The sequence below is a fragment of the Candoia aspera genome, chromosome 15, assembly GCF_035149785.1.
Source record: "Candoia aspera isolate rCanAsp1 chromosome 15, rCanAsp1.hap2, whole genome shotgun sequence".
Taxonomy (NCBI): Eukaryota; Metazoa; Chordata; class Lepidosauria; order Squamata; family Boidae; genus Candoia; species Candoia aspera.
The window spans coordinates 6,659,741-6,678,252 of NC_086167.1; the positions used below are offsets into that span (position 1 = coordinate 6,659,741).

At 45.8% G+C, this 18,512-nt stretch overlaps 2 protein-coding genes across 2 annotated transcripts in view; one reads left to right on the forward strand and one right to left on the reverse strand.

Moving 5' to 3' along the window:
* SUDS3 (SDS3 homolog, SIN3A corepressor complex component) overlaps positions 1-7,208 on the reverse strand; it is a 28,731-nt gene extending 21,523 nt beyond the window's left edge. Inside the window, exons 1-4 of the mRNA XM_063315471.1 lie at positions 6,999-7,208; positions 5,110-5,179; positions 1,981-2,036; positions 413-484 (exon numbers count right to left, since the gene is read on the reverse strand). Coding sequence (XP_063171541.1) covers positions 413-484; positions 1,981-2,036; positions 5,110-5,179; positions 6,999-7,203 — 403 coding nt within the window. The 5' untranslated portion in view covers positions 7,204-7,208. The remainder of the gene's footprint in view (positions 1-412; positions 485-1,980; positions 2,037-5,109; positions 5,180-6,998) is intronic.
* A 2,496-nt stretch (positions 7,209-9,704) lies between these two features.
* The window catches only part of TAOK3 (TAO kinase 3), a 132,294-nt gene continuing 123,486 nt past the window's right edge, over positions 9,705-18,512 (forward strand). The window contains exon 1 of the mRNA XM_063315967.1: positions 9,705-9,858. The gene's annotated coding sequence lies outside the window, so the exon portion shown is untranslated. The remainder of the gene's footprint in view (positions 9,859-18,512) is intronic.

Genomic DNA, 18,512 nt, shown 5'->3' on the forward strand with positions numbered 1-18,512 from the left:
GGAGTTGACATCATTCGATCTAGCTGAAGTAGACACAAATCAACCACAGCATTATATCGCAATAAGCATATAAAGGATTTCATGTTTGTTTTGCTGCAGACGAAAAGCACAACAACCCCTTGGGATTTTTATTTCAAGCAGAGGTGCACCACATATTTTTCCTTTGAAATGTTTTGAATTCAAGATGCTGGGTTTCTAGTTCCGGTGAACAACTGCTTCAAATCTGAAATGGGTGGCTTTGGTCTCACAGGAACAATCTGGAGTTCCCTGGAAATATTCTGAATTCACAGCTCTTTCCCAAGCTTGGTGTGAAGTCAAAACATTTTGCATATCTCAGTTTCTAAGGTAAGAATGCTGAATAGATAATCTTGCATGTTAGGATGGATTTGCTACCTCCATCCAACCCACTCACCTGCATTGCGAATCCTCTCCTTGTACTGCTGATCCAGCTTCTTCATTCTTTTCTGATATTCTTGTAGGGTACCTATTTAGTAGGAAGTGAGCATGAGAAATTGCAACCCCACAGCTGAAAAGACTTCTCCCCTTTCCCAATTTCTCTGCTATGTATGCAGTTACCTGGCAATCACAGGTTTGAAATACCGCCAAGGATTCACTCAGGAAGGAAATTATTTCAATAGTTTACCAAAAACTTTCGCAGGGAGAAGCAGTTTGGTGTTCTCTCGGGGTTTTGAATTACAACCCCAACCCCAATCGCTTGATACTGGTCATGCTGGCTGGAGACGATAGTACTGAAATTCAAAATATCTGGAGGGCATCAGATACTTTGGTCTGTCTACAGAAGCGTTTCTCAACCTTGGCAACTTTTAAGATGTCTGGACTTCAACTCCCGGAATTCTGGGGAATTCCGGGAGTTGAAGTCCAAAGATCTTAAAAGTTGTTAAGGTTGAGGAACACTGGTCTTCAGCCTACATTTCTCCACCCATCACTCTGAGAATTATCAGTTTTACTAGCACAGCAAGTTCTTCTTCTTTTGTTTTTAGAAAACAGGATTCTATCTCTCTCCCCCCGCCACCATTTTAACCATATGAGTGCTATATTTCAGCTTTAATTCAACTTGCAAATGTATATGGAAATTAGTCTCCAGGCCTATGGCGAATACATCCCCATCTCCCCCACCCCCAAAGTAATATATCGTGCCAGAGAAGGAGGAAGATTGGGCAAAATGAACATAATTTTATGTTTTTAGACTTTTAGACAACTTTTAGACCCAGGCCTGCAATGAGAGAAGCAGGCAATACATTAGGATTGCTGCTGTTTTCATTTTTCTGTGGCAGGAAAAAGAGTCACTAAGAGTACAGTTGAGAAACAACAGCTGTTCCCTTTTCAAGTATTGTGCTCAGCAAGTAAGAAAATTAAGTGTCTGTCCCAAATTATCTTTTTTTTAAAATGGGAGACAAATGTTGCATTAAGACTGTCAACTGGCCTGATGCATCAGGGCTAATCTTATGGACCACATTCCAAAAATACAAGTGATGGGTGGGCAGAGATGGAGGACAACGGTATGGGTGGGAATAGGACAAAAAGGTTCAGTTGATTTAATGATATTTAAACTCAGGTTATTCAACTTATATTGCTTACATACATTGACCTGATTTACACTCCACGTTTTTAGTAGTTTTTCCCTTTTGAATACATTACAAATCAGGATCAGGCAGCAGATTTGGGACAGGCTCAAGAGGACCACAACTGGATTTGGCCCACAGCATCTCCACTGATATAAGATCAACAGGTAAGCAGCTGATGGAAAAGTCCTTTCTCTACCCAAGGCTTTGGGAATGGCTGCCAGGCAGAACTGACCATCCTGGGCTGGGCGGAGAAACACTCCAATGGAGCCTAAGGTAGCTTCTTTTCCCCCTAGTACCCCGCAAGAGACCAGATCAGAGAACTCAACATTCTGACGTAGGCAAACTCACAGAACTGAACGGAATGATATTGTACTTGGCAATTTAGAAGCCCTACCTTCCTGCAGTTGCTGCAACTGCCTCTTTAGGGATGCCAATTTATCCTGATACATCCTGCAAAGAGAACAGGTATTAAAAAGACAGGCTCAGGGAACCTTCCATTTAACTTCACTTTCTCCCCATTGCTAAAGATTCCAGTAAGTTGCTTTTAAAACACTGCTTTTTTTAAAACGATCAGAAACAGTAAAGAGTCCCTCAAGCAGAGTTCAGCTCCCAGTGACTAAATGGACACATCCGAGCTGTTGTACATGCAGTCCGAAGTTATGACGGCCTTGGAATGAACGCTTTATGGCCTGTAAAGCACTTCAAAGAGTTACAAAGTCCCACACACCCCCTGCAGTTACATGACTGCATTTCCGGTACTTGGCAACTGGCTTGCATTTATGACCGGCTGCAGCGTCCTGAGGTCACATGATTGCGTTTTGCAACTTTTTTGCTGTTTTCCGTCAAAAAATGCCCATTGGGGAAGCTCAATTCGCTTAACAACCACAGTGATTCGCTTAATGGCCATGATGAATTGCTTAATGACAGCCATAAAAATGATCATAAAATCTGGTCCTGTCATGTGGTGACTCAACTTACGACCGCAACGACTTACGATGGAAATTCTGGTCCCAGTTGTGGCCATAAGTCGAGGACTGCCTGTATTGCAACAATACAGAATTGAATAGCTACTGCCTTCTTTTTTTGAATTTTTTTTTTCAACTTCCCAGCTTAGTCTACAGCCCAGGGATGTCCTGCTTACAAAAAGCCCGTTTGTCTTTTTGAGGTTGGCTAGAGGCTAGAAGCAAACATGACTTCAATGTGGAAAAGCAACATAAGCCTGCTGCCATGATGTAGACTATGGAAACGTGGTCTTCCTTCAGACTTCCTGTTTGTCAAACTAAAGAGCTTTTGCTTCTCAAAAGCATTTGATCTCCGAAGGCCACATGATTAACTACAGGGAGCTGGATTGCGATGGTGCCAATGTTGTACAAGATTAAATATTCTTGGGAGAAATGTTCAAAAACATCTTCTCTACTTTAAAGATGCTGTATGTAATTCAGTGTGCAAGAGAAATCAACTAAATGAGCATGAACAAGAAGAGGGAAGAACACAATCACGTTACAGATAGGGAGTGCACACGGTGGCCCTGTGACGTACTATCAACATGCTTAAAAGTTCAATATTCCCCAGGAGATATTTAGAATCAGTTCAGATATGAAGCTAAGGTACAATTGAACAATATCATGGTTCATAAAGCAGGCTTATTGTCAGAGAGTCAAGATCAACCAGTTTAGGCTGTGGCTGACTCACTAAACTGCAGTTAAGTGTAAATTATAAATTAACTTTCATGTGGCCATGGCAGGGGGGAAAAAACAACAACAACGTTGAGGGAAGTCGACAGTCAAGAGCCTGTTAGTGTACGGCTGAAAAGGAATGTAGAAAGCCAATGACCTACCAAGTGGCTAAGGAAGAACAGGGTGGACAGGAGAGTTCTGGCTATAGCTGAGATGATGGAGGCATGATAAGATAAGGGAAAGATAGAAGAATGTGAGATAACAGGGCATGGATCAGACTTTTAGCTAAAGAGAGAGAGAGGCAAATTTTTACAAGGTACAGAAGGACATGGCAAGAGACTGAATGCAAAGGAGGGTGGCTGGAATGCTTGAGCTGTGAGAATCAAATCATGCCAAGGCTTCACGATGGCCTTAATAATCTTATCAACTATAACAAAAAAAGTTAAGGCCTAGAAAATAATGCTCGTATGTAGAGCAGCGTTTCTCAACCTCCTTTAAGATTTAAGACTTCAGCTCCCAGGATTCCCCAGCCAGCGTTCAATTCTGGGAGTTTGATGTCCACACTTCTTAAAGTTGTTGAGGTTAAGAAACACTGATGTGGAAAATTCTGCAAAGCATGAGAGTTGTTGCTATCTAACAGCAGAATAGAGTGAGATTACAACCAAGGATGAAGAATGGAACCCATGAGAAGTAGAGGGGACTACAGGTAGTCCTCGCTTAACGACCATAACTGGGACTGGAATTTCAGTTGCTAAGCAAAGTGGTCATTAAGCAAATCTGTCCCAATTTTATGAACTTTTTGCGGCGGTCATTAAGCAAATCACTGTGGGCATTAAGTGAACCACATGGTCGTTACGTGAATAATGCGGTTCCCCATTGATTTTGCTTGCCAGAAGCTGTCCAGAAAGGTCAAAAATGGTGCTCACGTGACCACGTGATGCTGCGGTCATAAATGCAAACCGGCTGCCAAGCACCCAAATCATGATCATGTGACCGTGGGGACACTGTGCTGATCATAAGGGCGAGGACCGGTCATAAGTCGCTTTTTCAGCACTGTTGTAAGTCCGAACCATCATTAAACAAATGGTTGTTACATGAGGACTACCTGTATTCATCTGTGGAAACAATGGTCAGTTTCACATATCACAGTGAGCCATGGTTTGTTTAACCAGGAATAGTTAAATAAGCAACACCTGGTTTACTCAGTGCTAAACAAAAAACTATGATTCACAAACCAAAATGGGTGGGTTTACACCACCCTCTAAGTCAAACCACATTATGGTTTAATGCAATGTGTGAAACCAGCCACTGCCTGGGGTGTGTTAAGCCACCATTTATTGAGGTTTAACCGTAAAGACCAGATTCGTAAATCATGCTGAACTGAAATCAATTAGTCCTGATGATGGCATAGTCTGATCTGTGAACCATGCCTATTATTTCTTTAAGGAGCAGGAAGAAAATCATAGAGATGGATCAATCACAGCAGCTTCTAAAATCCATGGTGTGGTCAGTTTAGTGAGGACAATTTTTAGCAGAGGGCAGAAGGCCAGACCGCGTGGAATCCAAATGATGTTAGTCCAATGAAGCAGTAAGACTACATTAAATTTCAAAAGCATAGAGAGGTAGCAAGAAAAGCAGAATGAAGTCAGGAGAAGGCTCTTTGATCCCCAAAATTCTGGTTACGAAATTCTGAAGTCTCTATTTTCAACCTGGTATTAGCCTGAACCTCTTTCTCACCACTGGGTTATTACCAGCCCTCATCAGAAGCTCAGTCATCATGTCTGTGGCGTTCCCTTGTTACAGAAGGTGTCAAATACAATTACAGCAGAAAAGGAGGTAATACTCACTGTTCCTTCATTTCTACATAATCTTCCTCATCGTGTTTCGCCAGATCAGTTTCACTGGCATCTTCCGTGTCTAAGCAACATGATTAGCACAGCGTCAGAAAACATCAAACTACCCATTTTTGCTCAAGCATTTTTCCAGGTGACCCTACAGGGCAACATCTCCTTATTGGCCTTTCTAAAGCTGATGGCTCTAGAGATTGTTGGACCTCAGTGAGTCAGGAGGGGCTCAGAGAAGGGCGATTTTTAAAAAAAATTGTTTTAAAACATGTGAAGGAAGATATCTATGTTACTCCAAGTGGAAATTCTTGGGGTCTGGTTCCCACCAGACACCACAAGTGGTTTTCAACAGCACCTCCTGTCAATTTTTTTCAAAATTCATTGCAGATTTTGAGATGGGGGAATGTGAAAATTTTTCTGAGATTTAAACTTCCAGAGGTGTCTGTCAGCAGATGCTAACTTAGATCATTCTTTTACCATCTAATTGACTGGCAGGCCCATCACTGCAAAAAATATGCTACAGCTGATTGTATGGAAGTTATTTTCACTCTTCCCTTGCAATTCCTCAATTCTCCACCTTGGAAAAAGAAATGGGGTTTTTTCCTGTTTTTTTGCCTCCTCCTAGTCTTTGGATGGTAAGCACCAAATCTAGGTGCCATCTAGATCTTTTGGATCAGTGTCCCCATCATCTCAGACAGAGTAACCACTGCTTGCTGGGAACTGGGAACAAACGGAAGGCCCAATCCAGCACATCTGGAGTTTGCAGAAGGTTGCTATTGAACCCACGTGAATAATGCTGAGATCTAAACTGCTCAAAAAAAAGAAGTGAATTATTGTAAAGTTGCTCTATATGAGTTTCCATCCATGGCTTCCATAATGTCCTTTTCACCCCAAATGTAGCTCTTTGCTTGTGGGATTTAGCCCAAATGGGGGGCGAAAACTACCCAAATTTAAACAAAATCTGCTCTTCAGTAAACACATACAACATTATACTGTAACTCCACAGTAGCCTTCCTTCAACCCCGTTGGACTTACACCTGCTACTATTACTTGCCCCCTCAGATTGCATTGGGCTACATCTAGTCACCATGGCTGGGGCAGTGTGATGGGCATTGTGGTCCAGAACCTGTAATTATCATGGCTTGGGCAGAGTGTGGATGTTGCGGTCCAGCATCTGTAATCACTCCTGCTAGAAGAGGGCAATGGGTGCTGTGGTCCAGCATTTGCAACCACCATGGCTACGGTAGAGTGATGGTTATTGTGGTCCACCATCTACAGTCTCCACTATTGGCAGAGAGTGATGGGTGTTGTGGTCCAGAACCAGCAATCACCATGTTCGGGGTAGAGTAATGGGTGCTGTGGTTGGACACCTGCAATCAAAGCCAGGCAAAATGATGGGTATTGTGGTCCAGCCACCGTAGGTACCATAGCTGGGAGGAGTGATGGGTGTTGTGGTTCAGTCTCCACTGTTGGCAAAAAGTGATGGGTGTTGTGGTCTGACACCTGCAATCACTACAGGTGGGGCAGAGCGATGGGTACTGTGGTTGGGTACAGCCAAAGTGACGGGTATTGTGGTCCACCACCTGCCATCACCACAGTCAGGTACAGTGAGGGGTATTCTAGTCTTCCACCTTGGCTGTGGTGGAATGATGGGTATTGTGGTCCAGCCCCTACAGTCTCCACTGTGGGCAAAGAGTGATGGGCACTGTGGTCCAGCCACCACAGGCGGGAAGTGATGGGTGCTGTGGTCCAGCCCCTACAGTCTCCACTGTGGGGAAAGAGTGATGGGCACTGTGGTCGGGCACCTGCCATCGCCACAGCCGGGCAAAGGGTGGTGGGTGTTGCAGTCCGGCCCGCCACCCGCCCTGCAGCCCCGGACCGGCCGGGCTCACCCTCGTCGGAGTCCCGCGCGCGCCCGCTGCGCTCGCCGTCCTCCTCCTCGGCGGGGCTGTCCAGCTCCTCCTCCTCATAGCTCTCGGCGGCGGCGGCGGCGGCGGCGGCGGCGGCGGGGCCGGCCCCGGGGGGCAGCGTGGAGGCCGGGGGCGGCAGCGGCGGCCCCGGGGGCAGCGCGGGGGAAACCAGCGCGGCGGCGCTCATGGCCGGCGAGGCGAGGCGCGCCCTGCCCGTCCGTCGGAGCGAGCCGCGGCGGCGGCGCCGGTCCCTCCTCAAGCGAGCGCCCACAGAAGCGCGCCCCCTTCCCGCGCAGGCGCCCGAGCCGCTTCCGGGACGGCGGGGCGTCCCCGACCTCGTTTGGCCCGTCGCTCTTCCCGTAGACGCGGGGGCGGGGCATCGCCCGCCGCAGCCGCCGCCAGCCCCAGCGGCGGGTTAGACTCATTCGAAGTTAGACTCGTACGCGAGCCGACTGCTTCCGGGCTCCGTTTGTCCCTCGAGCTCTACTTGGTCCTGCCCTTTGCTCAGGCGAACGCATCTTTCGCAGGGGCACGCTTTGCTAACCGTGATCGATTCAGCAAACCACAATCGGCTGGACTTACGGCTCCTGCTGGGGGCCGCCTGGCTTCTGCATGAACGCTGTTCGTGTTTGATAAATTGTTCGCACCGGAGTTAAGCCCCCTTCACCAAAAGGAGAACCTCGTTTAAGAGGAACGCAGCTGAGCACCTCCTCAGACGCAGCCCCGAGTCCCTAACTGGCTGGGTGAAGCAGTCGTGTGAACGCAGCAGCTAACGCTACCCCTGAGCAGGTGGTGAAGACACGCCCGCAGTTTTCAGTGGGACTCCTTAAGCGGGAAGGAAACCCGGAGGCTGCAATTTTAAAATCTGCCTGGCCAGGTTTCAACCTACTCCCCTTTCTATTGTTGCATTACAACGTATCAGCCCCCCCTAAAGAACGCTGGCTGGGGATGTTGGGAGACGTAGTCCTGCCCAAACGGACAGCTCCAGGGTGTGGGACGCTGCTTACTTGGAACTGAACACAACACAATTTACACTGGAGTGAGCATTGCCACAAATTTTAGGGTTCCCCCATTTCATGATTTACATATCTCCATTTACACCCCAACACTGCTGGCCACAATCCGTGCCTCTGGAGCAGTGTTTCTCAACTTCAGCAATTTTAAGATGTGTGGACTTCAACTCCCAGAATTCCTCAGTGAGCAAGCTTTAGGATGTGTGGACTCTTGACTCCCAGAATTCCCCAGTGAGCAAGCTTTAGGATGTGTGGACTGTTGACTCCCAGAATTCCCTAGTGAGCAAGCTTTAGGACGTTTGGACTTCAGTTCCCAGAATTCCCCAGTGAGCAAGCTTTAGGATGTGTGGGTTTCAACTCCCAGAATTCCCCAATGAGCAAGCTTTAGGATGTGTGGGTTTCAACTCCCAGAATTCCCCAGTGAGCAAGCTTTAGGATGTTTGGGCTTCAACTCCCAGAATTCCCCAGTGAGCAAGCTTTAGGATGTGTGGACTTTTGACTCCCAGAATTCCCTCGCCGGGAGGCCCCAAACATCAGGAAGCCCAAACATCATCTTCGTTCACGCTGAAGATGTTGCCTAGTCTGGCAATGAAACGTCTGCAAGAAAACAACAAGGCTCAGAGAGCACCACGGACGCCACAATCTCTTTGATAGACAGTCAGATAGGTGGGTAGGTAGATTGATTGATTGATTGATAGATATACAGAAGGAGACTGACAGATTCAGTAGATAAGCAGATAGGCATAGATAGATAGATAGGTAGGCAGATAGGCAGATAGACCGACAGAGAGAGGCAGATAGACGATAGATAGAAAGAAAAGGAAGGACGGAAATGGAAAGGCGAAGTCAGCAAGAACGCTGTGCAATAATAAAGTTCGTTTATAAGGGGCTGGAAAATTCAATCTGTGGTCCTCCAGATAGACCATGTGATGATTATAAATTATAATATAATTTCCACTGCCCAGAATGTTCCACCCCACCCATCCGGAGGGCGCAGGGTTGGGGAAAAACAAAGCAAAGCAAGACAAGCTTTGTTTTTACAGCAGTTGCACCCTTTAGGGATCAGCTCAGGTGGTTTTCTAACTCCAGCCAGAAGATGGACTCAGACTTTGCACCAGGCAAGACTTTCTAGACCAATGTTTCTCCACCTTGGCGACTTTAAGACGTGTGGACTTCAACTCCCAGAATTCCCCAGACAGCATGGCTGTCTGGGGAATTCTGGGAGTTGAAGTCCACACGTCTTAAAGTCGCCAAGGTGGAGAAACACTGGCTGGGGAATTCTGGGAGTTGAAGTCCACACGTCTTAAAGTCGCCAAGGTGGAGAAACACTGTTCTGAACGTTTTTCCCCGCCGGCGGCTCCCCGGTGCAAGATTTCCCCCCAGGAGTTCCGCATTCATCACGTTCTCTCGCAGACCTGACCTCCACAGCCCCGCCCAACGCGAAGGCGGGGCCGGCTCCAGGCTTCCATTGGAATGCGGAAGCGCGGAAGCTGCACCCGATTGGTCCGCTTGAGAGCCCTCTTCCCTTTTTTTTGTTTTGAAGGGCCCGAGTGGGGGAGCGGAGGGCCGCCCGGCCGAGCAGGCGGGAGAGTCGAGCGCCGATCCCTGCTTCCCGCCCCACAGGCCGCCAACGAGGCTCCCTCCGAGGTGAACCAGGCCGGCGAGACGAGCGCCGCGCGGTCGAACGCCATTGGCCGCGCCTGACGAGCGAGGAGCTGCACCTCAGGCGGGGACGGCTGCGGGGGGCTCGGCTGGAGTGCGGCTGCCGCTGGCCTTCCTTCCGGGAGCTGACCGGAGACCGGCGAAGAACTTTTCCCAGCCGGGGACGGGTAAGGAGGCACTTTCGGGGAACGCCTGGGTGGTGCGGGGGAGCGACAGCCGAAGGAGGGGAGGAAAGGGGTCGCGTCACAAGGAGCAGTGCCGCGGCCGGAGGAGGAAAAAAGTAGCCGCCGAGGAAAGCGGTGCCGAGTAGGGAAGACGTCTGCGGGGCAGGCTGTCCTGTCATCCTCTTTTCTATGGAAGGAAGTTGGAGGGAAGGAGAAAAGAACTGCGTTGGGCGCGGAGGGGGGAGGGAAGGGAGAGAGGGAGTGGACATCAGAGGTCATCGAGTCTATCTCTCTGCTCAGTGGTGGACGCTGTAGAGCAGGTGTGACTGCTTAAAGACCTCTAGTGGGGAGAGGGAGCAGCTTGGGAGGGAGAGGGGAGACCTCCCCCCCTGAAGAGAGGTCTGGGGAGGGCAAGAGGTTGGAGAGAGGTGGGGGCTGTATTGGGAAGGAACCAGATGTGAAGAGAGCCCTCCGTGGTTTGGAGGGGGTGGATGGTGGGGATGGAGTTGCTGGCCGGGATGGAGGGCAGCATTAGGGAGAACAGTGCAGAGACTGGCAGACCTTAACCATTGAAATGCTGGAAGAGTATTTTTTGGTGCCCAGAAAGCGAGGGGGGGGGGAACCTTTGCAGCAGCCTGCCTTGCCCTCCAACTCTTCTGGGACTACGACTCCCAGCCGGTCTGAGAGTGGCTGGGATTTCTGGGCGTGGTGGTCCCAATGCAGCTGGAGGGCGCCCAGTTGGGGAAGGCTGGTCTGGGGTGCTAGAGGGGCCTCTGGGATGAGAGTGAGAGCTGTTAGATGAAAGGGAGAGGAGGGCGGTGCTTGAGAAGCAGCAGCAGAAGGTCCAGAGAGAAAAGAGAACCAGATTTTGAGCATGTGTTGCATGTGAGTAGCTGGATCCCGTGCATCCACCTGCATTTGCATCCAAGCGCCCACATGCTACTGCTAAGCATTGCTAACCTTAAGCAATAAAATATAAAATAAAATAAAAATGCAACCCACTCCTGCTGTAATGAACTTTGGTGACCATGAAAACAAAGAAGGGGCAAAGATACTGTGTGTGTAGAGAAAGAGATTAGGGAGCAGTTGAAGGACGGTCCTTCAAGGCAGGGAAGCAAGGACAGAATTAGGGAGGTAGTCAGCAGATAAGGCACACTGTGTTCTCTGGTCCCATCCGCTCTCCCAGAGTGGTGGAAATCCACCTTGAACTTTAGGCTAGAGGCTGAACTGAGTTGAAAGCAAATCCACTTAAAGTCAACCTATGCAGCATCCTTGCTCTTAAAATCTTGAGTATAAAATGCTTCTGGAAGCAGGAACTTTCCTTTCTTCCATTGCATCATGCCTATTTAAATATAAGGTACCTGTTCAAAGGCAGGTTTCTTTATCGTTACCATTAATTAATTTTGCAAGTACAGCCAAAGAAAAAAGGGAAGGAAAAAGGCACAAGCAAAAGATAAAAGGAGAGTTGCAAGCATCATGACGTCAGCTGTAACTTTTCAAAATAACAAAGAGGTAAATCTGCATATTAAAATGTCTTCTGTCAATATGAAGGTTTGAGTCAATGTTAAAATCGGTTTAGTATATAGCAATTAAATATAACCACTGTGACTCAGATTGTGTGGCCAAGGTTTTAAAAATTGCAACAATTTCTTTCTTATCTAGAAAATTTGGCAAATGTAGGAGAGAAGAAAAGGGTTGTTTGTTATAGGTGCTGGGTTAGAAGCCAGGAGACTGTGAGTTCTAGTCCTGCCCTAGGCACAAAGCCAACAGGGTAACTTTGAGCCAGTCCCTCTGTCTCAGCCTAGGAAGCAGGCAAGAGCAACCCACTACTGAAAATCCTTGCCAGGAAAACCACACAGACTTGTTCAGGCAGTCGCCAAAATGGCTCAAAGGCACAACTTCCTTTTTTCTTTATTTTAGGAAAATCCCAAACTGGTTAGTTACACATTTGTTATAACTAGGCCAGTATCCTGCCTGTGACATTCTAAATGGAGTTTATAAACTTTTAATTCTAACTCTTAACATATAGATGGGACACATCACCCTGTCCCCATTGAGCAAACCATAGCTGGTTCAGTGCACATAGTGCGCTAAGCCAAAATCGGGCAAACCACATTATGTGACGCAGGGTTGCTCAAGCAGGGTTCCGGGGCACCCTCGGGTTCTGCGGGAGGTCACAAGGGGTTCCCTGGGAGGTCACGATTTATTTTAAAAATTATTTCAAATTCAGGCAACTTCACATTAAAGAGGGAAGTTTCATTCTTTATTTTCAGATTAAGAACACTGTGAATGCATCTATACAGGCCTACCCATGAAATGAATAGAATAATTTTGTAACTTCTGATTAAAATAACACATACACACAGACACACACGGACCAATTTACCATCAGTACTCTAACTGCAACCAAGCTTATCCTCCTGTTTTAAATTTGGGAAGGGGGTGGGAAAAACCCTAATCTTTTCAGATAATCATAGTTTGCATTTTCCCCCCTAAATCTGCATGGAGGCCTACAGTAAGCTAAGGCAAAATGCACTAAAATAGTGTGGCAGAGGAAATCTTGAGCTGGAATTGCAAAGTGGCTGAATTTAGCATCATTTTGGGGGGGAAAGTCAGCACGGCATCTGAATGTGTAGGTGGAATTAATGGAACAGGATTGTATTGAGAACTTTGGTAATAAAGGACGAAGTCAAGGCTGTTGCTTAAAAGCTACTGTCTGTGTTACCGGATTACTTAAATGCTTTGAGATCTTTAAATAGGCCTTCTACTAATAGTGCAAAATTGCTAAGTTATATAACAGGAAACAAAACACAAGTCTTGAATCATTATTTTTCAGAGTTGCATAATAGCATACCAAAACACACACAAATCTTGAATATGGTTCCCCCCCTAAGCTTATATATTGCCTTTCTAATCCTGCCATCAGGGACACTTGCAATAAAAACTTTAATATAACCTTTAACTGCATTGAGTCTCTCTAGATCATTTTGTTTGATATTAATTAAGAGACTTGATGGAAGACGATATGAAAAAGGGAGTGAATATTGATAGCATTGTTAGTCTTTCTACAAAACCGAAAACCACTAATGGGAGAGAATAAGCTGAATTATGTCACAAAGAAAGGGTTGTCTGAGAATTGTTATTCTTTGCAACGGAATAGGAAGGCTGGAAGTGACTTCTGTCTGTCAGGGCAACAGATCTCCAAAAAGTGAACAGAATGGGACTGGTGGTGTTGGTGGTACAGAGCTGGCAAAAGAAAGATGGAGTTCAAAAATGGGCCAGATCAGGCCAGGAAGTAAAGAAAATAAATTCCTGAAAAATTCATGCAAGGCATCCTTGGTGTTTGGTCTTGGACCATAAATACATTTTGATTGATTGAAGGTATCTCTGCAGGAGGTGGAATTGGGCAACAGCTCAAGGGTGTTAGCGACTGCTCCATTCTAAGTCCCCCTTCCTGGTCATGTGACCCCAAGTGGCACTTATGCAGCCTGCCCCATGCTCACCCATGCATGCATACTCATACATGTGAGGGGAAAGCAGAAATATGCACTCCCAAAATGCTACTTTGTTCTCCAGAAATAAATACAGGTAGGCCCTTTGTTAGTACAGGTAGTCCTCATTTAGCAACCATAATTGGGACCAGCAACTCGGTTGTTAAGCAAAGTGGTCGCTAAGTGAAACTGCAATGGTGCTTACAATCTGACTTCAGCCTTCCTTTGCTTTACAGACCTGCGAAGGTCATAAATGCAATGATTGGTCGCAGAGTTACTTTTCCATCGCTGTCGTAACTGCGAACAGTCGCTAAATGAGTCTGTTGTTAAATGGGAATGACCTGTAAAGGGGTTGGAAAGAATTCCAGAAGTCAGGCTCTGCATGTTTCCCTACAACAGAATGTAAAAATGGAGCAGATTGCTGTAATGGAAGAATCCCCCAGTTAATAGATATTCCCAGGTGCTTGTATATAAAATGGTAGTCTTAATTGACTTGTGTTATAAATTCTACCAAATGGAGTGCTTCAATTATGCAATGCGATTATAAATGGCCATTGGAAACACAGGGCTCTGGTATTCTGCTGAATCTGTCTTAGATACATGCCATATATATGGTTTCCTTAAGGGCAGCATTAGCTTTGTACTGAAAAAGACAGTGCTTGGTGCAGAAATTGAGGGAATGTCTGAACCTGTAAACGTTGCAAAAATTTAGGTTTGAGTAGGGCAGCCTGGGGCTCTTGAGTTGGAAAGGTTGCATAACGATTGATAATTCTGAAATGGGCTACAGAAACACTAAACAGAAAAAAGCATCCAGTGTTCTTGCATCGCAAGCAGAAAGTACTGTGCCTTCTGTCTGATCACTGTTCATATACTGGGAAAAAAAGAAACCGCAGTCCATAATTCAGTACTTGTGATTTTTCTGCACTGGACTTGAAGGATCCTGAAATCACATTCTGTCGACTTACCCAGTTCCAAAGAGTAGTTCAATTATGTTTCATTTAAAACGTTTATTTTCCTGTTCTGAAAGCTTTGTTGCAAAAGCATTTGTGGGCTCTCTTATCTTCAGCATGGGAAACCGTCACATTACTGACCGACTCCTTGAGATTTTAGGACACTTGGGTCCCTGGAGCAAATTTTCATTTATATATATTTATATTTATATTTCAGCAGGTCTCCTGCCTAGTTCCCCAGTCTTTTTCCTTTGAATTAAGTAAGTCATCTGGACTGAAAAAATAATGAGGAAGCTGTGCTAAGGTTGAACGTGAATGGGGAACCATTCATTCTCTGCACCAGCCACTTCCTGAGGGAGAAGAGGCAGGGTGCTAAAGGCATTTGAGCATGCTAAAAAAAGGGGGGGAGGGTTGTTTTTGAGTTGGGGGGTAGCTTATTCATTTTTGTCTATGTCAGTGAAAAGGTTGGGATGGTCCAGGAAATATCAGACGTTTCTTCCTTCTTCCAAAGAAGGAAGCATCTGGGTGAGCTGATAGCGTTGCTTGAGTTGCTGCTGAATCTGACCTTGTGCAGGGCAAGTAGAAGACTTGGGGGACTGGCAAATAACCCCTGGAAGACTAATAATAATAATAATAACGGCAATAATTTATTCAACTGGTATGCCCTGGATTCTCAAGGACTCTTAAGCTGCTCACAGGAGGCAGACCAAGGGCAGGTTGACCCCGTGGCCAGACCTGTTCTGGGGAGGGGGGGGAGTAACTCCTGTGAATCCTCTTTGCGGTGTGTACGGGTAATGTAATACTTTAATTTTTTTTTTAATTGCAGTGTTTAACTTGTTAGGCAACCAAATGGCCCTGTGTTTCCGCTTCTGTTGGCTTTGAGTGCTGGCATGGAACAGCAGCTCCACTTTTGCTAGGAACGGTATTGGTTCAGGCTGCAAATCAGTTCCTACTGATTTGCCTTTCGACCTGGAATATACAACCTGTGGTCCCCGAAGCCTTAGGTTTAGCTCTCAGAGCGCCTCCTGAAATTATTAATACGGATTGCTTGATTATTGATTAAATTGAATATAGCCGCCCACTCCAGTGGACTCTGGGCAGCTTACAAAATATAATACTAGATTGAAACAATTAAAACATAATAAAAGCAGATAGCCTGGACTAAAAACAACCATTGAAAGAAAGCATGACAGCCCCGCCCCATTAACCCCACGAACCCCCCTTAACACTTGCTGCTGAATTGTAATTTTTAATGAGAAAGAATGAGAAGATGGTTAGGTTAAATACATTATATGAATTGTATTTAATTACAGGTAGTCCTTGCTTAACAACCACAATTGGGATCAGAATTTTGGTTGCTAAGTGAAGTGGTCATTAAGCAAATCTGACCCGATTTTATGACCTTTTTGCAGCGGTCGTTAAGCGAATCACTGCAGGCATTAAGCAAACCATGTGGCCGTTAAGCAAATCACGTGGTTCCCCATTGATTTTGCTTGGCAGAAGCCAGCCAGGAAGGTAGAAAATGGTGGTCATGTGACCATGCAACACTGCAATGGTCATAAATGCAAACCAGTTGCCAAGTGCCCAAATCGTGACCGCAGGGACACTGCGATGATCGTCAGTGTGAGGACCAGTCGTAAGTCAGTTTTTCCAGCATCGCTAAACAGATGGTTGTTAAGTGAGGACTATCTGTAAGTGCAACTTATCATCTTGGCCCTAAGTGATGTAGTAGCATGTCACTCAAAGCCAGTAATGGCTGTTTGTACAAAAGTCTTGCGTGCTTTACTCAAGTCACACAATCTTTTCTTTTTCTTCTCAACTTCTTTTGAATTAAAGCTACAATATTCCTGAAGGTTCTCCTGTTGGTTTTCCACCCAGGGGTAACTTTCCTAATTTGGGGGAGGGTGGGAGGGTGTTATGAGCTCCTTAGTTCTTCTTTTCTCTTTTTAGTGATCTCACAGATTTTGAACCGAAAGTATTGTAGGGTCCTGCTGTCATGATTCTCCCTGTTCAGAAGATTCAGTGATGTTCTTTGGTAAAACAAAACTGAAACCGTCTACCGAAGGTGGTGGTTTTCGATGGTAAAACTTTTTCATGAGAAGATGGGAACTATTAACTGTGAGGACCGGATCCTCTTCCTTCTTTGCGTTCATACGTTTGCTTGTCCCCGATGTAGAGCGAGCTCATGTCTTGTGTCTGAGGAATCCGTTATTCAGCTTGTAATGGTAAGGAAGATGTCAGATTGAATGCGAAAAGCTTACAGAACCCTTTTGGCAAAGCTGCAATGGAATACTTTCAACCTGGGAACATGCTGTCTGCTTCACAACCTCTCTGTTTTAAGAACAGATTTTTTAGCTGAAGAGTTCAGAAAGTATTTGAGAGATGGCAACTGTCATGAGTGAGGATGGAGAGCAGGGGGCTCCCATCCAGGCTGTAAAGCGCATGCGCAGCACTGAGGAATTAGATAGCCATTCCAAGAGACACAGATCGGGCCCACCTTAGCCTTTGGGGTTTATATGTCTGGGTTTTCCCCACGCTTCTTCAGTTTGTTAGGATTTTCCTGTTATGTAGCAGCAATAAAACACTAGAGACCTGTTCCTTGTCTCAGCGTGGTTCCTGGCTATTAGGACAGCAACTGTGCATTGCTTCATTCGGTTTCCTTGATTTCTGTGTGCGTTGCATTGACCTCTTCTGTTCTTCTTCTTTTCCCCCAAACCTTGACTTCTAGTGCTGGGCATCTTCAAGTGAATCTTTAGACCAGTGTTTGTCAAGCTTGGCAACTTGAAGATGGGTGGACTTCAACTCCCAGGATTCCCCAGCCAGCATCTTCAAGTTGCCAAGCTTGACGAACACTGCTTTAGACAAAATGGCTGGTCCTAACGCTTCATTTTCTGGTTGTCTGTGGAAACACTGGTAGGTATGTTATTTGGTTCAGCTTCTGAGATGCATGGGAAATGTTGACCTCCGGCTGGATCTCCAGTACAGTGTTAGCAGATGTGCTTCTCATGAAAGCTGTAGTACATGTGTTTGCAAGGACTTGGTTCAAGGGACAGGCTCCAACGCTCCTCTTTCGAGTTTGTCTGCTAAAAAGTAGAACTCTTCCCACAACCATTGTCTGTAGAGAGATCGGTGGACGGAAAGAAGTCAGAAACTGCAACCCCTGCATTTTCAGCGTGTCATCAGTCGCCCATCAGATGCTAGTTTCTTTCCTTATAATCTGCATCATGCAGAACTCCGGGTTGAAAAGCCATGGATGTCCTTGGCTTAATTAGAACTTCTGTGTTCTAATTACCTCTTGTGTTGACTTGTAAAGCCATTTTGTTTCCTTGGAATGTGTGATATGAAACCTGACGGCTTGTCTTAACACAGCTTCTCCTTCTGCTAGGGCAATCCTCTTAAATCCATTCAGAAGAATTAGGGAAATCTTCAACAGATCTCCTTTTCAGCTTTCTGACCAAGTAATTAATCAGATTTGAGAGAGTCTTAATCTATTCTGGTAGAGGTAGACATGAAGTTCTTGCTCTGTTCTGCAGGAGACCCTCTGCTCTTGCTAAGGCTATGCTTTGATTCACTTCAGTTGAACATACCTGTTTAAGCCAGTTGAACATTTAACTTTAGATTAGGAAAGATTGTTCTTGTGTAAGTCTGCTAAACTCTGGATGGCCACTAGATGGAAGTAGAGACACAATTCTTACATTGTTTCTGTCATCTGGTGATCATCTAGATTTTGGCAATCCAGATGTGATACACCCAACTTGAATTAAATCTATTTATTTACTTCTGCAACTTTCCACTTCCCCAGTTGCAACAACAACAAGTGGTTTACAGTTCAAGACCATGATCTTGGTTGATGAGCATTCGTGAATGCAAAAGGATCTTCCTTGATGCTGACCATCAATTGCCTTTGACTATATTGAAAAGTCTTCCCCAACCTGGCTGTCCTCTAGATAGGTAGACCATCTTCATGCCAAGAGCTGAAACATCTGGAAAACATCCATAATGGAGAAGACTTGCTTTGGTTTGGATTATCTCCATTAGGAAGACAGATTCTGTTGCTAAATTTAAAACTGGATCTGGGTGACAACCCAGTAGTATGCACTACTGATACAGACTTGCCATGGTTTACATGATGGAGGACATCTTGTCAGTATGGGAATTTTGCTTGAACATCAAAATGGGAGGAGAGGATGGTAATTTAGATACATCCCCCCTAATA